Genomic DNA, 25,858 nt, shown 5'->3' on the forward strand with positions numbered 1-25,858 from the left:
CGGGTCTGAGCAGGAAATTTCCCGTGTCATATATCTTAAAGGGGCATTTCTATTGAAGGTATTTCTCTACAATATTTCTAGTGTAATGGGATTGAAATGCCACCGGCCATGCAGCTGCTGGTTCATATCCCAACAGCTGATGCCCAACAGGATCAAGATACCGACAGAGGCAGGTAAGTACCCTAACCTCCCCTTGCTCCCCCCTTAGTGGTGTCTAACCCTAACCTCAACCCCCTAGTGCCTAACCCTAACCTTCCCCAGGGTGTGCCTAACCCTAAATCCCCCTTACCGCTACTTAAACCTAACCCTCCTGGGGGGGGTACCTAAACCTCACCCTCGGGGTGCCTAACCCGAACCCTGCCCCCTAGTGGTGCCTAACCCTAATCTCCCCCCCAAACCTAACCCTGCTAGACTCGCTAACCCTCCCCCCCTGGCCCCGTGGCTAACGCTAAGGGCGCCCCGGACTTACCTTCATTCGGGATGTTGTCCTCAGCGTTGCGGCGTTGGGATTATGATAGGTGTCAGTATTTTGACGCCTCTCATAAATCCCTAGCCGGCGTTCCGCTGTCGGGATTGTGAGCCGCCGGTCACATGACTACATGCCATTCTAGTATGTTGTATTCAAATGTTAGAAAAATTTACTTGAACTTTTGTAACATACTTGAAGGTAAAATACTTTTCGGAGGACAAACTCATCCAATAAGCTAAAGTTACAGTTCATCCCTTGAGTAACACAAGATAAAAGAATTGTTAGGTTGAATTCACATCATTTAGTACATTGACTTTATATAAATGTTGAATTCACAATATTTGAATGTTCGTTAGGTCTTCAAATAAGGATGATAACTTCCATTAAACACAAGTGTGCTTTCTTTTTTAGGAAATGGCAAAGATTTTGAACCATCCCCGGGTATACGCGTTCCTGCACATCCCAGTGCAGTCGGCATCAGACACTGTGCTTATGGACATGAAAAGAGAATACTGCATAGCAGACTTCAAAAGAGTGGTGGATTTCTTGAAAGAGAGGTATGTTTACTTGTGTGCTGAGTGAGATTAGCAGCACTTTCTTCCACGACATCTGAAAGGTAACTTATTCCTATCACTGCAGAAAAAAGAAAAATAAATCTTCAAGGTTCTTAAATTCCTTGGAACAAAGCATTCATGTGGTTTCCACATTCTTCAGAACGACTTTCATCCCTGGGAGGCATACGTTTTAATGCTCAAAAGATTCAGTTTTTATTCTGCTTGTTCAAGTAACATAGATAACATTTGAATTACAGGTATGTGCAGGTATAGGCTGCAATGTGCTTGTAGAGCGTTGGACAAAAAAGCGTGACAGTGCAGTGCTTGCTGAATGCAGTGTCACTAGGAGCAGTGCTTTTCCTGGTGCTGGAGAGGTGATCCTCTAAACACACCCCTTTTATGTACTGTCATGTGTCTACATTGTCTGCCGATATACAGCAGATATCTGATGTCCTGGAACCTCTAGTACTTGCTTGTGTCTCAGAAGGATAAACATTTATTAGAACAATTAGAATGTAAGCTCACTTTTTCTCCATATGTTTCACTAATTACCGTTTATTTTAAATTATGTTGTACGTGTATTGATGTATAATTCAAACAGGTGTAGTTCCAAAGTTTATATGTCATAAGAACCCATTTGACATTTATTTCAGAGGGTAAATAAGCTCCATACTACAGTAGCATCTCCTTTTTTAGACAGCATCCATATTTTAGAGTTCAAATGAATACCAAAATTAAACCATTAAGGATGTTATAACATATTAAAGCATATGGAGATATAACTGTTTTATTTTCTGCAATTTTATCGCCAGAGAATCAATAATTGGATCTGGTGTTGAATGCCACTTTTTTGACAACAAACACTTTAATTTCACGAAACAGTTCTAATTTAGCTGAATCCGGAGTTTCAGTGCATCCATGAGATCATAGCTGTAATTGCAGACTAAGCCATAGAAAAGAAGACATGTTCAGTATTGTGCCTCTATATGTAAATGGGGCGCTATCAAATACTGGTAATAGCAGATTGTGTGTGTATGTGCATCTCCTTATTTTCTCCAGGTTACACAATGTAAGGCACATCAGCCTGGACATTCAACATTTAGGGGGGGAGTAAAATATGCCATAGATACTGTAGTAATTGTCATCAGGCTGCAGCAGGTGTATTTGGAGATTTTTTAAAATCTTCACTTTAGAGACACCAAAGTATACTAGTACCCATTTACATGTACCCCAAATTTAACTACAGTACTTATTTTTACTAAAAAAAATTGCTTTATTTAATGTCTGCACATTTATGCAAACAATTCATATAACATCCCTTTGACTCAATATAACATCACTAAATACTTTTATTAAGGCTATTAATACTCTTCTATATTGATTCCCAGGGTCAGTGAGGCTTTTTATGGGATATAGACTGATTTCCCCAAAATATGCTGTTCTTTTCGCTAGTTTTGTTATTCTCAACATTCGCCTAACCGCGTTTTCGTTTTGGAATTGAATAGGGAGATAAGCGGGGACGTGCATGGCGACAACATCGCATCCAAACAGGTGCTTTTCGACGATCGCGCCTTTTTTCCTCTAATTGAACTCGGCCCTTAATGCCTCCTTTGGTGAGCTCATCAGCTCTTTTGGCCTCCAATATCATCTCTATGCTGATGATAGTCAGATCTACTTCTCCACTGACCTCTCCCCTTCTCTTCTCACTCGTATCTCCAACTGTCTCTCTGCTATTTCATCCTGGATGTCCCAGTGCTTTCTTAAGGTGCCTACACACTTAGCGATATTTTAAACGATTTGCCCGATTCCAACGTATCATGATGACAAATCGTGTAAAATATGCCCAAAATGTGAGTGTCCACTCACGATGTTGATGCACATCCCTGCAGGTCGTACATCGCATCTCCAGATCTGCTGGTGCTGTAGGGCAGATCTGACAATCTCAGTCACGATGCACTGGAATAGTTAGGAGGCACGATAGATCGTTTGTCACATTGGACAGTTTTTAACATCAAATCATACCCACGACTGCCGGGGAGCTGCTGGGGGAGAGTTCAAGGGGAAATCGGACACAATGTCGTAGGCACCTTTAAACTTAACATGTCTAAACTGAGTTGATCATCTTCCCGCATAGCCTCACCTCCCACAATTTCATTATCTGTTGGCAGCGCAACCATCTCTTCTAGCCCCCAAGTACGCTGCCTTGGAGTTATCCTTAACTCCTCGCTCTCCATCAACCCACATATTCAATTCCTTTCGCAGTCCTGCCGTTTCCATATCACAAATATTTCTAGGATAAAACCCTTTCTCACTCTGGAGGCAACTTAAGGCGCGTATCCACTAGATGATAAATTGGACGATATGAATGATAACTATATTATCGTTTATCGACCGCAATATCGTGTATACCGTCAACGACCAGCTATGTGCGCTCCCTGTGGTCTTTGATGACATCTTTCATCGCCCGTACTTGCAGGGCAACCTGACGAGGGAGGGTGACGTCACTGAACGATATCATTAACAATATCGTTCGGTGTGGATGCTCAGTGTAGTTAACGACGTTAAGCCCAGCACTGCAGGGCAAACACTAGACGATATCGCTCATGGAGCATATTGTCTAGTGGATAGCGTGCCTTAAGACCCTCATCCTCTCACTGGTCATCTCGAGATTGGACTACTGTAACCTCCTTTTAATCTGGCTTCCCTGACTCCCACCTCTCTTCACTCCAATCAATCCTCAATGCTTCTGCCCGGCTCTTCTTCCACTCCAAATGTACTACATCTGCCTCCCTTCTCCTGCAAGCCCTATGCTGGCTCCATTTTCCTTTCAGAACCCAATTCAAGCTTCTCACACTCGCTTACAAAAGAAAACACTGAGACATTCCTCTCACATTTACATCTCTGACTTTACCTACCTTCACACTCCTGCTCACCCACTTCGCTCCACAAATGCATGCAGTTTCTCCTGCCAACTGATTACTTCCTCCCACTCCAGCCTCCAAGATTTTGCACATGCTGTTCCCCTACCTCTGGAATTCTCTCCCTCTCTCTATCAAACTCTCCACCTCTCTACTAAACTTCAAAAGGGCTCTCAAAACCTACTTCTTCATCAAAGCCAATCAACTCTCATCCTAACACACTGCTCCCTAATCCTTCCTCACTGTCTACCCCAACTGTGACACCCCGGGCTATCTGGCCCTCCCCTTTTAGAATGCAAGCTCTCACAAGCAGGGCCCTGTTCCCTCATGTGTTTCTCCTTTCCCTTACTAATACTATCACATATTCCCTACAACGGCACCTAACCCTCGGTTGCTGCCTCCCTGTTGCTCATTTAAGTGTTATGATCGTGGATGCAGTAATGTTTATAAACCATGTACTTGTCTTGCATTGTTTTGTGCTGTAGTTTGTTTTCTTGGTTTGCTCATTTATAAGCTGCTGTGGACCCCTTGTGGTGTCATAAACATAAAGGGTAATAATAATACAAATGTGTTCCTTTCCTAAGCTTTGCTAGAACTGCACAAAATGCACTTGCGAAACCTTAGAGCGAGATCTGGCGCCACTCTAGTTAACGTGTCATGCTGGGAGCAAAGCTAAGTAAGGACACATCTGTATTATGCATTGGTTGGAACCATGGATTTCCCTGGTACTCAGTTTGCTGACTGCCTACAACTAGACTATTTCAACCTTGTTTTCTTCTTCTTTATACTTTACATTGTATAGTCATATAAACTGGTATTTTGTCTCTTCATAGTTTGAAACTTGTGAATTTACACATTTTGCAATTCATCTTGGTCTTCTTACACACACCCTCTTGATTTTAAGCTTCGGTATTGAGATTTAACATTAGGCTTTCGAAGACCTCGTTTGCTGTGCCATCACCACCACAATTATATCTGAGTAACTCCATATAGCGGGTTCACCTATGTTTGAGGAGTTAAATTGGTAATATGTCCAATCACATGTGCTTCACCACTGCCAGCAGAAGTACAGTACAGATGTATATTTCATAACACCTTATTTGCCTACTTTCCTAGGAGACTCATGAATATTTGGGAGCTTTCCCAGAAGAGTTGATCACTTATGCAATGACATAGGCGATGCCAAGATGATGCTATCCATGTTGCCATGCCCCCCACAATTGCCCATGGGACTTATCACTCCAGTATCCCCCAGAGCCTCACAAAGTCTGAAACTATGCATACAGGCTGTGGGGGGCGTAGCACAGGTGGTGGGGCTGTGGACATGATGGCACCCCACCCCCCGCTATACATTGCTGTGATTACCGGCATTGTGAAGCATGGGGGGGATTGAGCCACGATTCATCAGCCAACCCTGTTCCGTAGACTTCACACCAGAAGTGGGCGGCCGAGTGGCTCCAGCCTCCAGGAGACTTACCCACTTTTCTGGACGGCGGGTAACGCCACACCATTTTTGGGAGCTTCTTGACTTTTTTGGTAGCGTAGGCAAATATGGTGTAAATTGTGGCATATAAGTTGCCTTTGAAAATAGAGCTTCAAGTTTTACCGTCTTGTCATTTTATTATGTAACTTTGCACATGAAATAAGGACGTGTACTGCAATGAAACGGTGCAGGAGTTTTGGTGCTTTTGCCTGCTTTGCTTTCTGCTGTGAATTCCATCATTCCTCAGTCATACTACACTTCTTTGTCAAGGCCAACTATTCAATGTAAACTTATGTGTTATCATAGCTAGAGCACATGCCAAATGTACTGCAGTAAATCAAGAACAAAAAACAAGCTGCTATATTTGTACATCCTTACTGATTAATGACACATTTGGTTTATGTCATCTTTTGATATTACTAGGAGCCAAACAAGAACTATAAGTAGTAGATTTGGAAATACAGCAATAATTAAATCTTAATGTTTAGCTGGGGAGCAGATAAAACCATTTCCTTCACTGTAGACCTATAGATTGATACTAGCACATAAAATATATTTTACTATCATATAATTGATGGTTATTTATACCATTATGTGTGATATTTTTGCTGTTAGCAAGTATTGCAAAAATACTAGAGAAACACCATCTGTTTGGCATTTATATTTACATTTGTTATAGTACACTGTACTCTGGTATTTATCATGTATATAATAACTGCTATTTCTACTTCAGGGTCCATAGGGTATCCACAGGATACCTTGGGTATAGGTGTGACGTCAGTCGCAGGGCACCAAAGAGTTAAGCTTTCAGCCTCCCAGGATGCACTAGGTCCCCCTCCTATACCCCGCCCCCGGGCCAAGGCACCTCAGTTTAGTTTGGTGCCCGGCCGGAGTCGGGTGCACCTGTTGGAGTGGGGGCTAGAAGAGCCCCTGAAGCTTATTCTTCATACAGCTGTGGCTGCACAACTGGATGAACAGCATGGACAGTCAGTCCTGACGTCCATGCTGTCTTCCCTACACCCCGCCGGTACCAGAACGCCGGTACTGATCCGGGGATGCTGGTGGGCGTCTGGGGTCACAGCTAGCGGTGACCCCAGATGCTCCGGACCATGGCCGGATTCAAGGGGGACAGAGGTAAGCAGCGGGGTCCCGCGGTGGGTCCCCGCTGATCACATGGTCCTAAGTCCCCAGGCAGGGGGCTCCCTGGGGACTGGCTGCAGCGTGGAGCCAGGCGACCAACCTGCGCTTCCACTACCCCCTGGGACAGCGGACCGCAGCAGAGCGGTAGCGCTGCGGCGTCCCAGGGGTTAAATGCATGCCAGGGGAGCGCGCCTTCCCTGTCTCACAGCCGGCGCCTCCCCCGCTGCACACAGCCCTCTCTGCATGCTGCCGACTGGTCCTGTGGCAGCGCTCCTCCCCCAGGCCAGCCTCCTCTCTGCTCCTCGGCGGCCATCTTCTCCAGAACGCATGGTGAACGCTGCTGGAAGCGCTGGACGGAAGCATCGTGGTCTGGGTCCCCCCGCATACCTCTCCTCCGCTGTGGTCAGGTCTGTGTATGCAGCGCTGTGTCCTACCAGGCCCTGTGTCTGTGTAGTTGAGTGATCAGCGCTGTTAGTGCAGGAATTGTTATTTTTCTGCATTGTATGTGACTGTGCTAGCGCTGCTGCCTGTAATCTTTTCTTCTCTAAACTGTCAGCTTTATTACTGTCCCTGTTCTTTCTGCTAAAGCCCTTGCGGTGCGGTGCTGCAGGGTGGTCTCTCGCCTATTTAATACTTAATTGGTGAGAGAGGTCACATACGTGGTGCCATCATGTCTGAAAGTGATTTTCCCCTCCGGCTACAGTGTACCACGTGCAAAGTACCGTTAGCGGAGGGGGAGGGTAGCGCGGAGGGCCTTTGCCGGCAGTGTTTGTCCATGGCGCGGCCTATTACGGTTACAGCACCGGTACAGGAGCCGCCCTGGGCTTGTTTCGCTCAGGCGTTAACAGCTTTAGTGGGCCAGTTAGCTCCGCAGCCCGCGTTTACTCCGATGGGTTTGTCCCAGCAGTCCGTGGTGTCGTCACCCATGCAGGGGTTCCCACGACAATTGGTGGTACCCCACAGTCTCCCTATTTCCCCGCTCCCGGGTTCTCAGGAGCCAGCGTGGGTTAACTCCCTGACGAGTTCTGTACAGCACTTGTCGGATGTGTTGCAAGGGGAGTCTGTGATGCGGTCTCATAAAAGGCCGGTGGCGTCTCTGTCCGCTCCTTATGAGGATGACGAAGGGACGTCTGATGATGGGGAGATTCTAGATCCTTACGATCAGGAACCTCTCCATACTAAGTACGCTGATGCTAAGTCCAAAGTATATATTCCTGGACTTATTCGGGCGGTCCGCACAGCCTTGGTGATTGAGGACGAAGTTCCCCCAGCGGCTAAATCTAAGTATGCCTTTTTCAAAGATGTGAAGGGCGATGCCACAGTCTTTCCTCTTTCGGGTCAGTTGGTGGACCATTTAGAGGAGGCGTGGAAACAACCTGGCAAAAGATACCAGCCGCAGAGACGCCTGGCGGTGGCTTATCCGTTCGCGGATAATTATTTTGCGAAGTGGGAATCCCCTCCACAGGTGGATTCTCACGTGACCCGTCTTGTCCGTAGTGCCACATTGCCGATGCCATCCATGTCCTCCCTTAAGGATGCTACGGACCGCAAGGTAGAAATCTGCCTGAAGTCCGCTTATTCCCTTGCAGGGGGGGCAGCACGGCCGGCTATGGCCATTTGCTGGGTTGCCAGAGCGATGGAGCGCTGGGCGGATTCATTAGAGGCTTCTTTTGAATCCGACTGTCCGGCCGATCAGGCGGAGTTGATTGGCAATCTCCGTGATTCGGCCACCTACATCAACGAGGCGGCTCTAGACATTAGTACTCTGGTGTCTAGAATTTCTTCAGCAGCGGTAGCTGCTCGTCGCACCTTGTGGCTGCGATCCTGGAAGGCGGACGCAGATTCCAAGAAAGGTCTGGAAGCGTTGCCGTTTACCGGAGAAGTTCTCTTCGGTCCGGATCTGGATAAGATTGTGGCCACGCTGGCGGCAGCCAAATCTGCCTGTCTCCCGTCGGCCGCTGCTCCTTCTGGTTCGGGACCATCGTCCTTTCGGTCATCTAGGGCCCAGGGCAGGCCCAAACCACAGTCGTTTCCTCGACAGGCTGGCCCTAAGAAATCGGTCAAGCCCCGGAAGCAGGCATGGAGTACCAGACGTCCGGCCCCCAAGCCAGATGACAAGCCTGCGGCCTGACGGTCCGGGCCTCCCTTTGGGGGATCCCAGGGTGGGAGGCCGCCTGCTACAGTTCACCCAGTGTTGGTCGACCACTACGACAGACACTTGGGTTCTGGAGGTGGTTTCCCACGGATACGCCCTCTCCTTCCGGCACAGACCCCCGGCTCGCTTCTTCACCACGGGTCTCCCATCAGACCGGAACAAGGCTACGGAGCTGCGGAAGGTATTGCACACTATACTCCAGGCTGGAGTTATAGTGGCGGTTCCATTCTCCCAGAGGGGCCAGGGTTTCTATTCAAATCTATTTTTGGTACAGAAACCCAATGGGTCATATCGTCCGATTCTCAACCTCAAAGCACTCAACAAGTCTTTGCGGGTCCCGAAGTTTCGGATGGAGACCCTACGGTCCATCATTCTGGCGCTGGAACCTGGGGACTACTTGGTGTCAATGGACATACAGGACGCTTACCTGCATGTCCCTATTCTTTGGCGCCATCAACAGTTCCTCAGGTTTGCAATCAGCAGCGACCACTTCCAGTTTCGGGCGTTACCTTTTGGCCTGGCAACAGCACCACGTGTTTTCACCAAGGTGATGGCGGTCATGGCGGCTTCTCTGCGGCTGCAGGGAGTCCGCATGTTGCCGTATTTGGACGACCTGTTATTGGTGGCAGGATCTCCAGAGCTCCTGTTACGCCACTTGGACCTGACCATTGCACTGCTGCAACGGCACGGCTGGCTAATCAACTGGCAGAAGTCCACTCTAATCCCGTCTCGGAGGATTCTGCATCTTGGAGCCTTATTGGACTCGGGACAGCAAAGGATCTTCGTGACGGAGGACAAGATCTCTGCTTTACAGTCAAGGGTGCGCAGTTGTCTGCACAGCCGCCGGGTGTCCTTACACTCGGCGATGAGGTTACTGGGCTCCATGGTGTCGGTGTTCGACATGGTGGAATACGCCCAGTTTCACTCCAGACCTCTGCAGCACCTGATCCTGTCCAAGTGGAACGGGCTGACTCAGTCTCTGAAGTCCCAGACGATTGTGCTCACCCAGGAGGTTCGCCTGTCCCTTACGTGGTGGTTACAGACGACCCACCTCAACAAGGGACGTCCGTTCTGGGTTCCAAATTGGGTCCTGTTGACAACGGACGCCAGTCTTCGGGGCTGGGGAGCAGTTTCGGGTCCACACTTGTTCCAGGGCAGGTGGACGCCGACAGAAGCGGAGCTTCCAATAAATATCTTGGAACTCCGTGCGGTCTTCAATGCTCTCCAGCAGGCACAGCGGTTTCTCCAGGGTCGCCCGGTGCAGGTCCAGTCGGACAACGCTACCACCGTGGCCTACATAAACAGGCAAGGAGGAACTCGCAGTCGGGCGGCTCTCGTAGAGGTCTCTCGGATCCTGGTTTGGGCGGAGCGCAATCTTCCGGCCATATCAGCGGTCTTCATCCCGGGAGTGCTCAATTGGGAGGCGGACTTTCTAAGTCGCCAGGACGTTCATCCGGGGGAGTGGTCCCTGCACCCGGACGTTTTTCAACTACTGGTGGACAGGTGGGGTCTTCCAGAAATCGACCTCATGGCGTCCCGGCACAACAACAAGTTGCCGGTGTACGGGTCTCGCACAAGAGACGAAGGGGCGTCTCTGGTGGATGCTCTGTCCGTCCGGTGGACGTTCCGGTTCGCATACCTGTTCCCTCCGGTCTCCCTTCTTCCACGGGTAATCCGGAAATTCAAACAGGAAGGAGGGACGCTCCTGTTGATAGCTCCCGCGTGGCCCAGACGGCACTGGTTCTCAGACCTTCAGGGTCTGTCCGTGGACATTCCTCTGCGGTTGCCGCTACGACCGGACCTTCTGTCTCAGGGTCCTTGCCTTCACCCGGACCTGACTCGGCTGTCTTTGACGGCGTGGCTGTTGAGACGGCCATGCTGAGGTCCCGGGGGTTTTCCAGCTCTGTGGTGCGTACCATGTTACGAGCTCGGAAACCGTCTTCCGCGAGGATATACCATCGCGTGTGGCATACGTTCTTCCAGTGGTGTCGACCGAGAGGTTATGCACCGCGGGAGTTTCGTCTGTCTCGGATTCTCGCCTTCCTGCAAGCGGGACTAGATCATGGGCTTCGCCTTGCTTCTTTGAAGGTACAGGTTTCGGCCCTATCTGTCTGGTTTCACCGTAGGATTGCTACAATCCCGGATGTGCGCACCTTTATGCTGGGTGTTCTCCGCATTCAGCCGCCCTTTGTTCCACTTGTGGCGCCTTGGGATTTGGCTGTGGTCCTGAGGGCTCTCCAAGGACCGCCGTTTGAACCACTGGGCTCAGTGGATCTTAAATGGCTAACAGCTAAGACTGTTTTCCTTCTGGCCATTGCTTCGGCCAGACGTGTTTCTGAGTTAGGGGCTCTTTCTTGTAGACCCCCTTTCTTGGTTTTTTATGGGAACAGGGCAGTGCTCCGCACTCGGCCCGAGTTTCTTCCCAAAGTTGTTTCCCAGTTTCATATTAACGAGGAAATAGTTGTTCCGGCCTTTAACTCACCGGGTCTTTCCGTGGGTGAGGCCTCTTTGGATGTTGTGCGGGCCTTAAGGACTTATGTTGACCGCACTTCTTCGTTTAGGAAGTCGGACGCTTTGTTTGTCCTCTTTGGCTTCCGTAAAAAGGGTTGGCCTGCTTCAAAGCAAACTTTGGCAGCCTGGATCCGTATGGCTATTTCTGAAGCTTATCTTCATGAAGGCCTACCGGTCCCTCCTTCTCTGAAGGCTCATTCCACTAGGTCTGTGGGTCCTTCGTGGGCAGCTCGACGTGGTGCCTCGGCAGTTCAGATCTGCAAGGCTGCTACGTGGTCTTCTGTCCATACCTTCGTGAGGTATTACAGGTTTGACACCTTCGCCTCTCAGGATGCTTCCTTCGGGCGGCGGATTCTCCTTTCTGCACAGGAGCGTCCCCACACTTAAAGGATACTGCTTTGGGACATCCCCAAGGTATCCTGTGGATACCCTATGGACCCTGAAGTAGAAAATATGAGATATGGTAAGAACTTACCCTTGTTATCTCTATTTCTACGAAGTCCATAGGGTTCCACAGGACTCCCGCCCTGTCGCACCTGTGCTGCAGATGGGCTTTGCTCTGGTCACCGGTTTTCCGTCTTCCTCTGGTGAGAATGTGATTCTTGTATGTGTCCAGATCTTTGTTCTCTCTCTTCCTTCTCCTCCTCCGGCCTATGGCTTGGTAACTAACTGAGGTGCCTTGGCCCGGGGGCGGGGTATAGGAGGGGGACCTAGTGCATCCTGGGAGGCTGAAAGCTTAACTCTTTGGTGCCCTGCGACTGACGTCACACCTATACCCAAGGTATCCTGTGGAACCCTATGGACTTCGTAGAAATAGAGATAACAAGGGTAAGTTCTTACCATATCTCATATTATTTGGTACACTGCTATTCTTTTACTTGGACACAAGTGTGTACTGCTTGAGTTTATTATTTATGCATGTAATTATGTCTGATGTTTACCGTTATGATTTACCTGTGATTGCGTTATTTTCTAATATTTTGATGGTATCCAGTATGGTGTGTGGTTTACTTTTCTGGTTGGAGAAGGCTGGCTAAAAGCAAGGGCAGAACAGTGCATCATTGTGTCCCATAGTGCTAGAGATACCACTGAAGCCTCCCACATTGCTCCGCATAGAGCAGATAAGGGTGCCTCTTCTGAGCAAATCTCTGGTCCTCCTATCTGGGCCTTGTAATAGCTAAAGACACACAGTTCTGCCACTGCTCCACAACTCTTCCTTTACTCCAAACGAAAGTAATTTTGGGATGAGTTAGGTGAAGTAATGAAATAAAAAATTTTTTATCTGCTCTCCTCTCTGTTACAATAATGTTACAGATTTCTGCAAAACCCTTAAGTAGGGTTCACATTATTCAATGTATCATACAATATATCCTCCCGAATGGGCTCAGAACGATATTTTGTGCACATGGGACCTCAGTCAGAGCCACTCGCTGCTGACGGGCGCTCGCTCTGAATGTGGGCGTTTTTATTGTTTGTTTTTTTCTCCGGCCACTCGCAAAGCTGTGGGAGACCACCCACAGCTTTGTGTGAGCAGCCAGGAGACCGTCGCGATAATCATGACCATCGGGCTTGCGACGAGACCCTGGGGTAGGGTCTAGCAGCCGCAAGCCCGAGTGGACTTCCTGCTCTAATAAAGCAGGAAGTCCACTACTGACATCACTAGTGATGTCAGTAACCCCTTCCAACAAATGCCAGGCGTTCCTAAGGGACGAGACGAAGAGCGAGGGCGGCCGAGACGGAAACACGGCAGGAGGAGAAGGGAGTCCTTCCTAAGCCTGATGTTGTCCGGCCACCCCCCCACCCACCCACAAAATGAGGCGAGCTGTCAATCAACATCGACAGCTGCCCCGTCTTGTTGTGAGCCCCGTAGCGACTGAACTTCAGTCGCTCAGCGGGGCTCACGCATGCGGATGCGGCGCATGCGCAGGGCATTAACATCGAGCCGTTTGTGAGTGGCTCTGAATCGGGCCCGTAGTGCAGTGTGTACAGGCGATCCGTTGTTCCTGGCTAACATTCACCGCCTCATCTACCACTGCACAGCAGATGGGACGATGCAGTGAACGATGCAGTGTAGTTACATGCGGAATGTACCAATACATCTTACTGTTGTACAGTTGATCGTACAGTCTTTACGGCGTGTGCGATGTATTGTTATATCTCTCACTGTATCACTGGGTCACACCATTGTTCAGTGGTGTCCTCAGCTTTAGAACTGCACAAGCTGCTGAGCTGAAATGTAATTTTCCGGCATACAGTGTACTGTATATAATATACATATGAAAACAGTTTGTATGATTTTATTAAAATGTTTTTATTGAAGCACTACCATCACTCAATAATAATAAAATATACATTGTAAGCAATACAAATTTGAATGGAACATAGTAGTAGAACACATATCAATAGCCCAAAATTGTCGAGTATACAGTATACCAAGAACCAAAAACTTGTTGCAGCATACAGAAACTATATGAACAGATAGAACAGGAACTAAATAAGATGTGTACATCCCATATTGCAGGGTCCCGGGACTCACCCTACAGGTCTAAAGTGAGTGTCTGGTCTAGGGCCCATTGTAAATTGTGGATAGCTACTGTGATACACATTAAGGAATAATTCATAGGTACTGGTTGTTGGCTCAGAACAAGTCTTGGACAGACCGTAAACCACATCAGGAAAAGTGAGAGTTGGGAACTTTGTCAACCACTGCCTCATTCCCTGATTAACCAAATTGTGATTTAGATCCACTCTCAAAAATTTATAGAAAAAGGAATTGACCTTCCATGGAGGAGCAGACTGCGAGAGAAGCTTATCGAATGGATTTTTCCAAAGCCTCCGAAAACACCCTCACCAAAGAACAAATATAATGTCGCGCATGAGGATGAAAGCTAAGGGAAAAGCCCGTATAGTTTCAAATTTCTCACCTGCCTTTAGAAAATGATAGGAGCTTTTTTGCTAGAGTATTAAGGAGATTATGCACACCCTCACTCTCCAGATTCTGAAAGGATAGTATGCCAAGCCCTTCATTGTAAAAAAAAAAAAAAAAAAAAAAAGGAAGGTGAATTGATTAATAGGTGTTTAGGGAAGCCTTGTGGCACAAAATATGCCACAGTTTTTAAAAGGGATTTATCATGGACTTCAGAAGGGACTTTCTGAATGCGGATGTGTCGAAAATATTTAAGAGCCATGCAGTGGCGTCATGAGGCGGATGTGACACCAAAATGCCGGCTCCTCTGCAATGATGGCTTCCGTCATAGAAGAGGAGCAGACAGTGCTGACAGCACAGTCTATGGGGACAGCCCAGCATCTCTGGCGATGCTGGGCTGCCCCCAGGGTGAAGTCATCGCCCGTTTATTTTAGATCACACCCCCTTTTTGTCCCCTGGCTCGCCTTCGGCGTGCAGGGAATAGTCAAAGTGCTCACCAGGTGTCACCAGACCGGGTGACGCCTCTGGAGCCATGTCAGGCAAAAATTGTTTTTTAGTGGCGTGTTGGCATACTGTGTATGTCTTGTAACCAATCCACTAAAAATCGCAGTTGAGTTGCATGGTTATATATTTAAGGATTTTTGGGAAGGTTATCCCACCATTGAAGTTTGGTTGAAATAATGTTCTAAGACCAATTTGTGCTCTCCCACTTTGCCAAATTAACAAGCGAAATTGTGTGTTTAAGGCTTTAACATCTTTCAGGGTAAGAAGAAGTGGTAAAGATAGCAATAAATGGAGAAGTTGGGGAAAATTCATAATTTTAATGAGGTCCCCGCTACCTAGATATGAAAGGGTTAGATTTTTGCAACCCCTAAGCCCTTCAGTGAATACTCAAATTATATGAGAAATATTAAGATCATAAAGTATCACAGGGTTTCTCGGTAAAGCAATCCCCAAATAGTCTAGGTGTGAGGAGGCCTAGGAGAATAGAAAGGAGAACCCCCAAGTTGGAAATAAAGTAGTAGAATTCAAGAACATAGGCCCTCATTCAGAGCCGTACGCTCTGAGCAGAGCGCACGCTCTGAATGAGGGCCGGGCTCCATTTTCATGGAGCGTCCTCCTGGACGCTCGTATAGCTGTGGGTCACCACCCACAGGCTATACGAGCGTGCATTGTGATGGTCGCGATGGTCGAGACCATCGCGACCATCGAATTTGCGAGCCGGAGCCTGCGGTTGAGGTTTTCAACCGCAAGCTCCGGAGTGATTTTGGCTCTATCAGAGCCAAAATCACTCCCACTGACATCACTAGTGATGTCAGTGGGCCGGCTTCTGACGGGAGGCGTTCCCGTGGGAACGCCCCCGTCAGGGAGGCACGCCCCCGGCACACCCACCAAAGGGGGCGTGCTGTCAATCAACATTGACAGCACGCCCCCTTTGATCGGACACAACGAGCGAAGGACTTTCCTTCGCTCGTCGCGTCTGGCGCATGCGCACGACGGAGCTCCCTCCGTCGTGCGCATGCTCAGTCCATAACATCGACCCACTTGCGAGCGGACAGCCGCTCGCGAGTGGGTCTGAATCAGGCCCATAGTTGTTGATTTGTACCCGTTGACCACCAAGCCAGAGATGCCGCCAATCTGCAGAATCAGTGGCAGTGAGGCTTCAAGGTTCGCAATATACAATAGGATATCATCCGCAAAGGCCGTGATCTTGATTTCCCTTGTGACTACCTGGATTCCATGGAACTGAGTTCAATGCTGAGTACGCAAAAAAGGTTCAAAGGCAAGATTGGAGAGGAGAAAGAGGGCATCCCTGGTGAGTCCCTTGTCCCAACATTATGGGAATGCCACAAATTCTATTTAACGGCAATGTGTTTGAGGTAGAAGGGTTAGAGTAAAAAAAATGAAGACGTTGTATAGAGTCATAAACAAACTCCCTGCGTTCCAAGATATCATTCAAATGAAACCAAATTACAGTATTGAATGCTTTGTGCATATCAAGGCTCGGAAGCATGTTTTGAGTGTGTGGAAGCAATCACAGCTGCTATAGTGGTGGAATTCCCCTGACTAAATGGCGGCCCCTCAAAACCCTAATTGGTGTTCTGTCAACAGGCTTGTAAATATTTATGTGTGGGATTCATTAAGGGAAGGATAAGGAGGGGAAGAACAATATATTTAGTGAAATAAATCCAAGAGAAATGGGAATTTATTGTCTTGGAGAATCTTATTCTCCCGATAAACCATCCAGACCTGTTGCCTTATGGGAAGGGAGGCCTTTTATAGTATCATGGATTTACTGTTCGATTATATCCGAACTTAGAATGTTTTGTTGCTCCTGGGTCAGTCTGGTCAAGCGAGCCTCATCTAGTAAATAATTTTGTCGGGCAGGGTCGAAAGAAGAAGAGGAGTAGAGAGTGGCGTAGAATAGGGACAAAATGGTCTGCAGGTCAGTGGTAAGGACCTGCATTGTTGGATGAATAACAGCAGTGATAAGATTCTTAGTTTCCATGATCTAGCCATGTTAGTTAAGTGGTGGACTGCCTTATTGCCCCAGCGCTAGATCTTGTGTTTAGAGATTTCCAAATTGTGTTTCACTTGAGATAGCTGGAAATCTTCCAGTAACTGTGGAGCCTGATTAGATAAATGTAGGTTGGCGTCGCTAGAGTCAGAGGAATATGCAGCAAATGCCTGCGACAGCATCACGCAAGGAATTAAATGTATTCTCTGCCTTTCTGCATTCCGCCACATAATTTATAATGTGGCCTCTAAGCACTGCTTTTGATGTTTCCCGCAGGAGTACCATGTTATTCCAGTGTTCTATATTATCATCAACGAAATCGGACAATCTAACCTAAAGAAAGAAATTCAATCTAACCTAAAGAAATTCATTAAATACGTGTTGTAAGGGGCAGTTGGTAATGTGAGAACCACAGTAACAGGATCATGATCAGAGATCATAATTTCATGAAGACATAGGGCCAAATGTAATAGGGTGTCTGTTTTGGTAAATTGCGAGTTTGGTGCTAAACTCGCAATTTTTCACAACTCTCCAATGTAATAGGGTGTCTGTTCACTAAAACTCGCATTTTTCAGAGTTACTAAAACTCTCCATTCTCAAACTCGCATCCAGATGTTTTCACATTGAAAACAATCAACTCGCCCAATGTAATAGAGTGTCTGTTTCAGACTCGCAAAAAAAAGATTACCAAAAGTCCCCAAATAATAGACCTGCTTCAGGCTAGCGAGTACATCCTGAGCAAGTCAGATTAACACAGAAACATGCACATATCCATGAGATATGTACATGTTTCTGTGTGTACTTATGTAAAATGTTTTTAAATAAAAAAAAATTACGTGCACTCCCTCCCCAAAAGCATAACCAGCCCCGGGCTTTATAAAGCCTGTTCTGGTTCTAAAAATACAGGGGCCAAAATGCGTAGGGGGCCCCTGTATATTAAGAACCAGCACAGGGCTTTGTTGAGCTGGTTCTGGAAAATCAGGGGACAAAACGAGTAGGGGTCCCCTGAAAATTCCAGAACCAGCACCAAACTCTTTCTAGCGGGGGGATAATGCCACAGCCAGGGAAAACCTTTCACCGGTCGCGACATTGTATCATTGATGTAACCACAAGATTAACCTCTATTAATCTTGCGGCTACGATGTAGCGGTTCCCACCATAGACTTTAATGGGGATTTCACACCATAGAAGTCTATGGGAGACACAGGCTGGCCGCATTCAGCTAATCAGGGAGCTGCTCCGACGGAGATGCTCCCTGATTGGCTGGCGGCCTCTTCAATGACGGGGGACACGTGTGCCCCGGTCATTTACGCGTCAGTCCGCATGGATTGTTTTTTTGCGGTTTTTTATTTTAACCCCTGGATTGCCTACTTGGACAAGTGGACGTGATCGACGCATAGGAGAGGTGATTATGTTTTTTTTTCAGGTACCCCTATGGATTACTTTGGATACTAGGTGAGTATGTGTGAGTGTGCATGTATGTTTAATTAAAATTTTACTTTCACTGTGTATGTTTGTTTATTTACGTATTTCTTTAGTTGTGGAACTACAAGTGCCAGCGGCCCCCGTAATGCTCCGCATGCTGGTATTTGTGGTTCTCCAAATACCAGCATGCAGGGGAGGCTTGCTGGTACTTGTGGTTCTACAACTAAAGACAATATGGAAACTTCATTTTTACACTTTACACTAACACTATCAACCCGGCACCCACGGCCATTGGGTGCCGGGGATAGCCCCGGGCTATCAGTCTAGGCCTTGGGTGCCCTGGAGAGGGGTACCCCTTTATTGGGGGGGTACCCAACTCCCCAGGGATCCCTGGCCTGGACTGACTAGTGGTCAGGGATAATGCTTTGGCCGGGGAAACCGGAGAAAGGTTTTTCCCTGGCTGTGGCATTATCCCCCCGCTAGAAAGAGTTCGGTACTGGTTCTGGAATTTTCATGGGACCCCTACTCGTTTTGTCCCCTGATTTTCCAGAACCAGGACCAGCTCAACAAAGCCCTGTGCTGGTTCTTAATATACAGGGGCCCTCTACGCATTTTGGCCCCTGCCCGGGGCTGGTTATGCTTTTGGGGAGGGGGTGCACGTTTTTTTTTTTTAAAACACGCACAGAAGCCATCACGGATCTCACTGATCTGTGATGGCTTCTCTGAAACTCGCACCTTTTAATGCTACTCGCATTAAAAGGTATCAGTTTAAATAGTCCTAAACTCACAAATGCAGTAGCCTCGAGCTGAAAAGTTTGCAGACTATTGAATTTGCGAGTTTCAGTACAAACTCGCACTTTTTAAAAGTGCGAGAAAGTGCGAGTTTGTACTGTTACTAAAACTGACACCCTATTACATTTGGCCCTTAGTCTGTACAACTGTGGTACCAAAGCATCCAGTAATAAAAAATAATCTATGTGTGACGATGATTTGTGATCCAGCGAAAGGTGGGTGTAAGATCTGTCGGCGGAATTCATGAGTCGCCAGGGGTTGGTCAGTTGTAGTGCGCTAAGAAGGGAGGGAAGAGAATACCAGATGGGAGAAGAGGGCCTAGCAGCCGGAGGTGATTTTCTAACCTAGGATTGAAGCCCACTATCAGGGGGTTATACTGTATATCACTGCTGCAACAATTGTGCCATTGAGAGAAAAAAAAAAAAGAACAGGGATTACTAATTAGGTGCATAGATGTTAACCAAAGTATTGCAGGAATGTAAAATTTCAACAAACAAGATTGTGATATCATAACTTGGTTCAGGACAGTGGCAAAAACCCTATATGAACAATATGGCTACATCTTTACAGTTGGTTCACTACGATGCCGCAATACAAGAGTCTAACCAGCGAAGATGAGTTTGGCTCTATCGCCCCTCCGCCAGTGAGTTTCTTGAATAAAAGCTATGTCTCGGCATAGTTTAGGTGGGATAGAACTATTTTTTCATTTAAAAATGACTTGGGTGACTTAACCCCCACCATTCCAAGAATAGAGGTGTAAATGTATTGGGGAGTGTGTAGGAAGTGAAGTAGTTAAAGGCACAGAAATCCTATCCCACTCAATGTAGAAACTTACGGTTAGGACAGTCAACAATCAAAAAAATAAATAAATCACAGGCGTAATATAACCACCAGAACCATGGAAAGTAGGAGGAGTAAAACCTTTGGGTAACAGGACAAATAACCATCAAACTGTAAAACAATACCTGGGAGCTTGGGTAAAGTAGAAGACATTACAACATACACGATAAAGAACAAATGGTAAAATGTGATGCTTTGCTTCCTAAAATTAAATTTTCTTATTTTCCTACCAAAATAAAAAAGGAAAGGAGCTATTTTGGAAACATGGTACATAGCTAAACAATAAGCATACCCCAAAAATATTTTTTTTAGACATTAAAACAAAGGGGTTTCTCATATTGTAAACCTAAAAAATATGTAACCTATCAGTAACATCTACAAAGTAAAATAAAGTTGGAATTAAATAACCAGTACATGATATGACCTCAAACTGTTAAACAGTGGACGCATGTCAAGGAAAGTTTAAAAACAAAGGAGTAGGGGGAATTAAGGAAAGTTGAGATCTGGAAGGTGACCTAAGAGTCATTAAGTGATGCTTAGCTAGGGCGGAATCCTCCAACAATATGGGATGACCATCCTCAAATTTTCTAAGCTTTGCCAGGTATAGTAGGGCAAATCTACAGTTGCAAACCTCAGAGAAGCCACCAGCATTGAAAATAATCTTTAAAAATTAAAGTCTTATGAACATGTAGTAGAAGAGAGAGTATTTTAATATAGCCATTAATATCCTTTTTTAGCTCTAAAATCCAAAAATGTTGTGATGACAGGGCAAAGACTATTGTTATTACCCTGTTGTTCTGGGTCTATATGATGGGCTCTGTCCATCTGGTGGGTTTTTAACTCACTTGCTATGGCAGAGGCTATAGGAAGGTCAATCGTGAGAAGATCAAGTACTTCCTGATTTCAAGGTCATCAGCTTTGTCCATTAGGGATTGAACAGTTGTAGATTGAGTGGAGGTGCAGTCCTGAATAAACCTGCACCTTATCTACAGTATCACTAACCCTGGTTTCTATGGCAACTAGATGAGCCGTATGGGCATATTTTCTAGTGAGAACCACTTATTTCTACATTTCTGTATTTTCTAGTCACTTGTCAAATTGGGGCATACGCACACTGTGCAGATGGCTTCCGCCATTTCATTAATAAAGGGCTAAGAGGGATTAGCCCTGAGCAGGAAGTATCTACAGGCTTCATTGTTTCCTGTGCATTACTGGCAGGAGCAGTTTTTCTAATTTAGACTTTCCCATCTAACAGTAGAGCATGTTTGTGAGGATTTTTAGAGGATGAGGTTTTATCAAGGTATTTTTCCATACCTTAGCAGCCTAAATGCCTAAATAAATTTATCACTGACCAACAATGTGAGACTAAGGACCTGATTCAGAGATCCAGACACTATTGAACAGGAGTTGCGCCTTTGCATATAGCATATAGTATTATAAACAAAACTATATGTTTAAAAAAAAAATGTTTAATTGGTGTCATGACTACAACTCTGACTGTTCCCAACCATGCTGCGAACCTTCTTTGTTAGTAACTGTATCCGCAGGACACTTTGTGAAAAGACCAACAGCTCTGCAGGGAGCTGCATGTCTCGCTTCTTCCTCCTACCCCTTTGGAGGAGCCTCAGCTGGGACAAGTGGGACAGCTCCATCCCTTACAACTGGTTCTACCTGGATGTGGCAATGTTTGTGCGGGAGCACCAACTAGAGGGAGTGAAGCCTGACTTGTGGAAACCCACAAGCTTATAAGGGCTAAGGACTCAATGGAGTCTATTCCAGGGTTCCCAATTTGGGAGAATGTGGCCTCCAGGAAGCTCACAAATATACACACATACTCCTGCCCCTCAGGATCGTTCATGCACTCCCGAAACCTGTGCTGGTACTATCATTGCCATTGGTGCATCCACCATGAGGAAACATCTATGCATCTCTTTTGGGTTTGTCCCTCTGCATTGGCATTGGATGCCCTGGAACGTGAACTCAGAGACAGTGTGCCAGCCTTTCGCACCACTCTGTACTTTATGGATTATTTCCTGACATCCATGCTTATAAGGCAACCCAGGAGGTCTGGCGCCTTGTAAACTGTGTTAAAGATGTTTTGTGGCTTGCAGAGAACCACCTCATTCTGAAAAGGGAGAAGGTGTCTATCCAGGATTATTGCATGCTGCTCCACAGACTAAGAGACTATTCCATCATGGACAGTCCTGAGGAAGTAGATGATTAAATCTCTTTCCTTCTTCCCTACTCCCCATATTTGACTGTTCGACTAAGGCTTGGGCCTGTGTCTCCCATCCCAAATCCCCTTTAACATTGCTTGTTGTTTTGTTGAAGTGTTTTTCTGTTTTTGCACCCTTCCGTATAATGTGTCCTCCCAGAATGAGTGAGGAGAGATGGAGCTGGCTGTGCCTGTGACAGCAGATATGCTGCCCTGCAGCAGCACACCCCACTCTGAATAGTGTGTGTGTGTGTAGGGGGGAGGGTCTGTGGAAAATTCTGCAGTGGGGCCCCTATAGGTCTTGCTATGCCCCTGCCCGTCTATATCCGATTTAATTATTTTGACATAATACTTATGTCATTATAAATAGGTGATCTGACAGCAAATGGAAACCAGCAGTTAATTATGTTTTGTGATCAAAAGTGGAATTTCTGACATACCAAATATTTCTGTAAAATACTGAACACATCAAAATATTGTGTTGTAAATACAAACTGTGTTGTGACAACTGTCTCTAGACTACGTTATTATCTGAAACTTCTGTTTGATTTATGTAGTGACAGAGCACAGAGTATTTTATTTATACAGACACCTCATCACTTAGGCAGATAGGGTGGGGTTTTATAACTTATTAGAGGTTTCACCGCAGCAGAGTTATTACTTTATTCCTTCTCAATTATCAGCCATTATACAATTGATACCTTATCTTTACTATTGCACATAATGTCATTGTACCTGCTTCTCATCTATATCTCTGCCTGTCTGATTACTTTTATCCATGTGTTTACATATCATGATTCGTGGCTATGAGCTTATCTTTCTAAGTAAATCCAGTCTGTAAATATCTGCTTTGCTCAGTGAAAAATCCTATGAGTATGATGTAAGAAACTTTAGGACACTGATGAATTACATAGCCCATGAACGGAACACATTTGGCTAATAACATCCCTGGCTATTGAGGCACAATCATAATTGGTAAAGCAGAGCAATTTAAACATCTGATAAATACTGAAGTGTCATCTGGAATCTGTCTTAAAATTTAGATTGGTATGTCAGTCTGGGTAATGTTACTCCAAGCAATCAGTATGTGAATTCTACCTCAGCAATCTAAGGAGATAATAGCAGGCGGCATAGTTGAAGCTGTGGAGGTGTAATTTATGTGTAAGCAATTGTGTTTTTTGGATCCACCTCCCAACAGTAAAGGTCCCCATACATGGGGGCGATTAAGCAGGCGATCCGACTGAATGGTGCGATCTGCCTGCTATATCACACCGTGTAAGGCCCCGCGGGGTCGCACATTGCATCCCCTGATCTGTCTGCAGGACGAAGAGATCAGGGGATGCGATGTGCGATCCCATTGTTTGCTATGCGGGTGAGACAGGGGGGAGCCGGCAGATCGGGCGGTTGGCCACCCGATAGCAATGTGTGTGCAGAATGCCCGATATGTCGGACGACGGATCCCCTGTCCCCTCGCACGGTGCAATCGCACCATGTATGGGTACCTTTACGCTTGTTTCTATTATTGCTGGAGATTTCAAAGTGCACGTACCATTGTGTAGTCCTACATTAGGGTGATCCCGTGGGGGGCTAGAAGTAGAAGGTATGTGTGTTGGATGCTGCAAATCGTGTTATCGTGGCACCATGATGACAGACTGCACCGCAAATGGACTGCCCATTTTACTGGAGAAATGGGAGGAATCTGGGAGGCTGGCTACCCTCCCGGGACTGCAGGAGAGCTCCCCCAAATCCTAGTGTCTTCCAGACATCTCTAAGAGTAGCAGTTAGGTTTAAAAGTGACAACTACTGCACTGTTCAGAATATGGAGAATAACAGGGCATTATAACATATATATTAATTCTGGGCTCACTCATTATATATCACAAGTCAAAAATACTTTCCAAATTGGTGTTGAGACCAACTACTCTATTACATTTATACTTGTAAAATAAATATACCTATGGGCCTATTCATAATACCTAAAAATTAGATGAAGGTAATTAGGTTTAGAACTCGCATGGAGTTCTACCTAATTACCTAACTTACCGCAGCTGGAATCCGTGCTGCGCATGCGCTGTTACATCTGTAAAGACAGCGCATGCGCAGCATTGCCTACAGATGCAGTAATTTTGTGTCACCCTCCCCCTCCTCCCCCCTCCTGCCCCCTCCGCATACCTTCCCCCCCGTACCCGCACTTACCTGCCCGCGCAGCAGCCTTCGGCTCCGTCCTGCTGTTCTGACGCGTGGTCTCCCAGCAGCACACAGTACAGTTTAGAAAAAAAAAAAACATTTTTTTTTTTTTTTACTTTGTGTTCTGCTGGGAGAACACATCTCAGAGCCACTGGAGCCAGAGGACGGACCAGAGTGCCGGAGGAAGACGCCGGGGGACCTGCACACGCTGGAAGCAGGTAAGTGTTACCTTCTATTCGCCACCTCACAGTGATGAATAGTAACTCCATTCAAATTCCGAAAATACATAATTTTCGGAATTTGATGAATACCATCATTTCCACATCTCCATACCAATGTATGGGGAGTGTGGAAATTAACGCAGGGGGACTTAAGACAGGAGAGATCACAGATATCTCCTGGTCAAGTTTCGTCATGAATACTAACATAACGTTAATTAAGGAAAATGTCCTTAAAAACTTTATTTTAGTGTTGATGAATAGGCCCCCTAGTGCCCAGTTAGTATCATATGCTAAAGGGAGGGGGTGCTAACTATGTTACAGTTTTTGCAGGTAGATATACATTTCACATTTTTCTTTTTTTATTATTGTTTATTTGTAATCATTTCTGTGGTAAGCAACTGCTCCCTCCCTATGACTAACGCTTTATTAAACGACAGATACAGATGTTACATTAACACATACTTGCCAACTCTCCCTCTCTTGTCAGGGAGACTCCCTGAAATAGTAGCAATCTCCCTGAAGAGTCTAGCAATCTCCCTGTTTGTACCTTACCCCAATTATGAAGCTGTTATATATTTTAAAAAACACAGAGATATGTACATTCAAATGGGTCATTGGTATAATTTCCCTGCATCGATTATAAAACACAATGAGCCCAATGGCTGGAATGGGTATGTAATGCCGGCTGTCGGGATGCCTCCTGTCACAATACCGACAGCGGCATCCCGATGGTTGATATCCCGACAGGGGTCGGGTAAGTATACTTACCCTCACCCTAACCTCCCTTCTTGTAACCTAGCCCTCCCACCCCGCACCCTAACCCTAACACACTCCGTTAGTGCCTAAGCCTAAGTTTCGCCATTTCGTGCCTAACCCTCTCCCCTTAGTTTGGGCACAGATTCCGGCATCAGAATTAAGATAGGCGTCGATAATTTTACTTCTTTTTTACAGATGTGTCCACATTTATCCTCCATGCGCAACAAGTCGCGCCACACATAATGTGGTAGCCCCGTGTGCCCGGTAGTACCAAGCGTCTTTCGTGCAACTTTTTACCTTCAACGCATCTTATTAACACAGTGATGCGAATAGCTAGCACAAGCAGCTTCTGCAGATTAAAATGATATGCAGCATGCCTATGTTCTGTGTGCATCTGTGGGTGTATCTGCATGTGAACTGTTACGTTACACTGTTACAGCCGCTGACACTGCAACGTAGCGTTTCGCATGCAGATACACCCGCAGATGCACACAGAACATAGGCATGCTGCATATCATTTTAATCACATTACTGTGTAAATAAGACGCATTTAAAGGTAAAAAGTTGCACAAAAAGACGATCAGCGCTACTGAGTCACGCCACGGCATGGCGCGATTAGAAGGGCTGTTTAACGTGCAAGGAGGCTAGATGTCTGAGGACACATCTTTGAGTCCCTTGTCAGGATCTACATTAACCCTGAAATGCACACAAGAATCTACATTAGCCAAGAGAGACACTCAAAAACTTA

The 25,858-nt window shown here is 46.3% G+C and overlaps 1 protein-coding gene across 1 annotated transcript in view; it reads left to right on the forward strand.

Annotated features, from left to right (window-relative positions):
* CDKAL1 (CDKAL1 threonylcarbamoyladenosine tRNA methylthiotransferase) overlaps nucleotides 1–25,858 on the forward strand; it is a 1,097,522-nt gene that overhangs the window by 714,005 nt on the left and 357,659 nt on the right. Inside the window, exon 11 of the mRNA XM_088475853.1 lies at nucleotides 881–1,026. Within this exon, the coding sequence (XP_088331979.1) occupies nucleotides 881–1,026 (146 nt within the window). The remainder of the gene's footprint in view (nucleotides 1–880; nucleotides 1,027–25,858) is intronic.

The sequence above is a fragment of the Taudactylus pleione genome, unplaced genomic scaffold, assembly GCF_031769625.1.
Source record: "Taudactylus pleione unplaced genomic scaffold, aTauple2 ptg000179l, whole genome shotgun sequence".
NCBI classification, from domain to species: domain Eukaryota; kingdom Metazoa; phylum Chordata; class Amphibia; order Anura; family Myobatrachidae; genus Taudactylus; species Taudactylus pleione.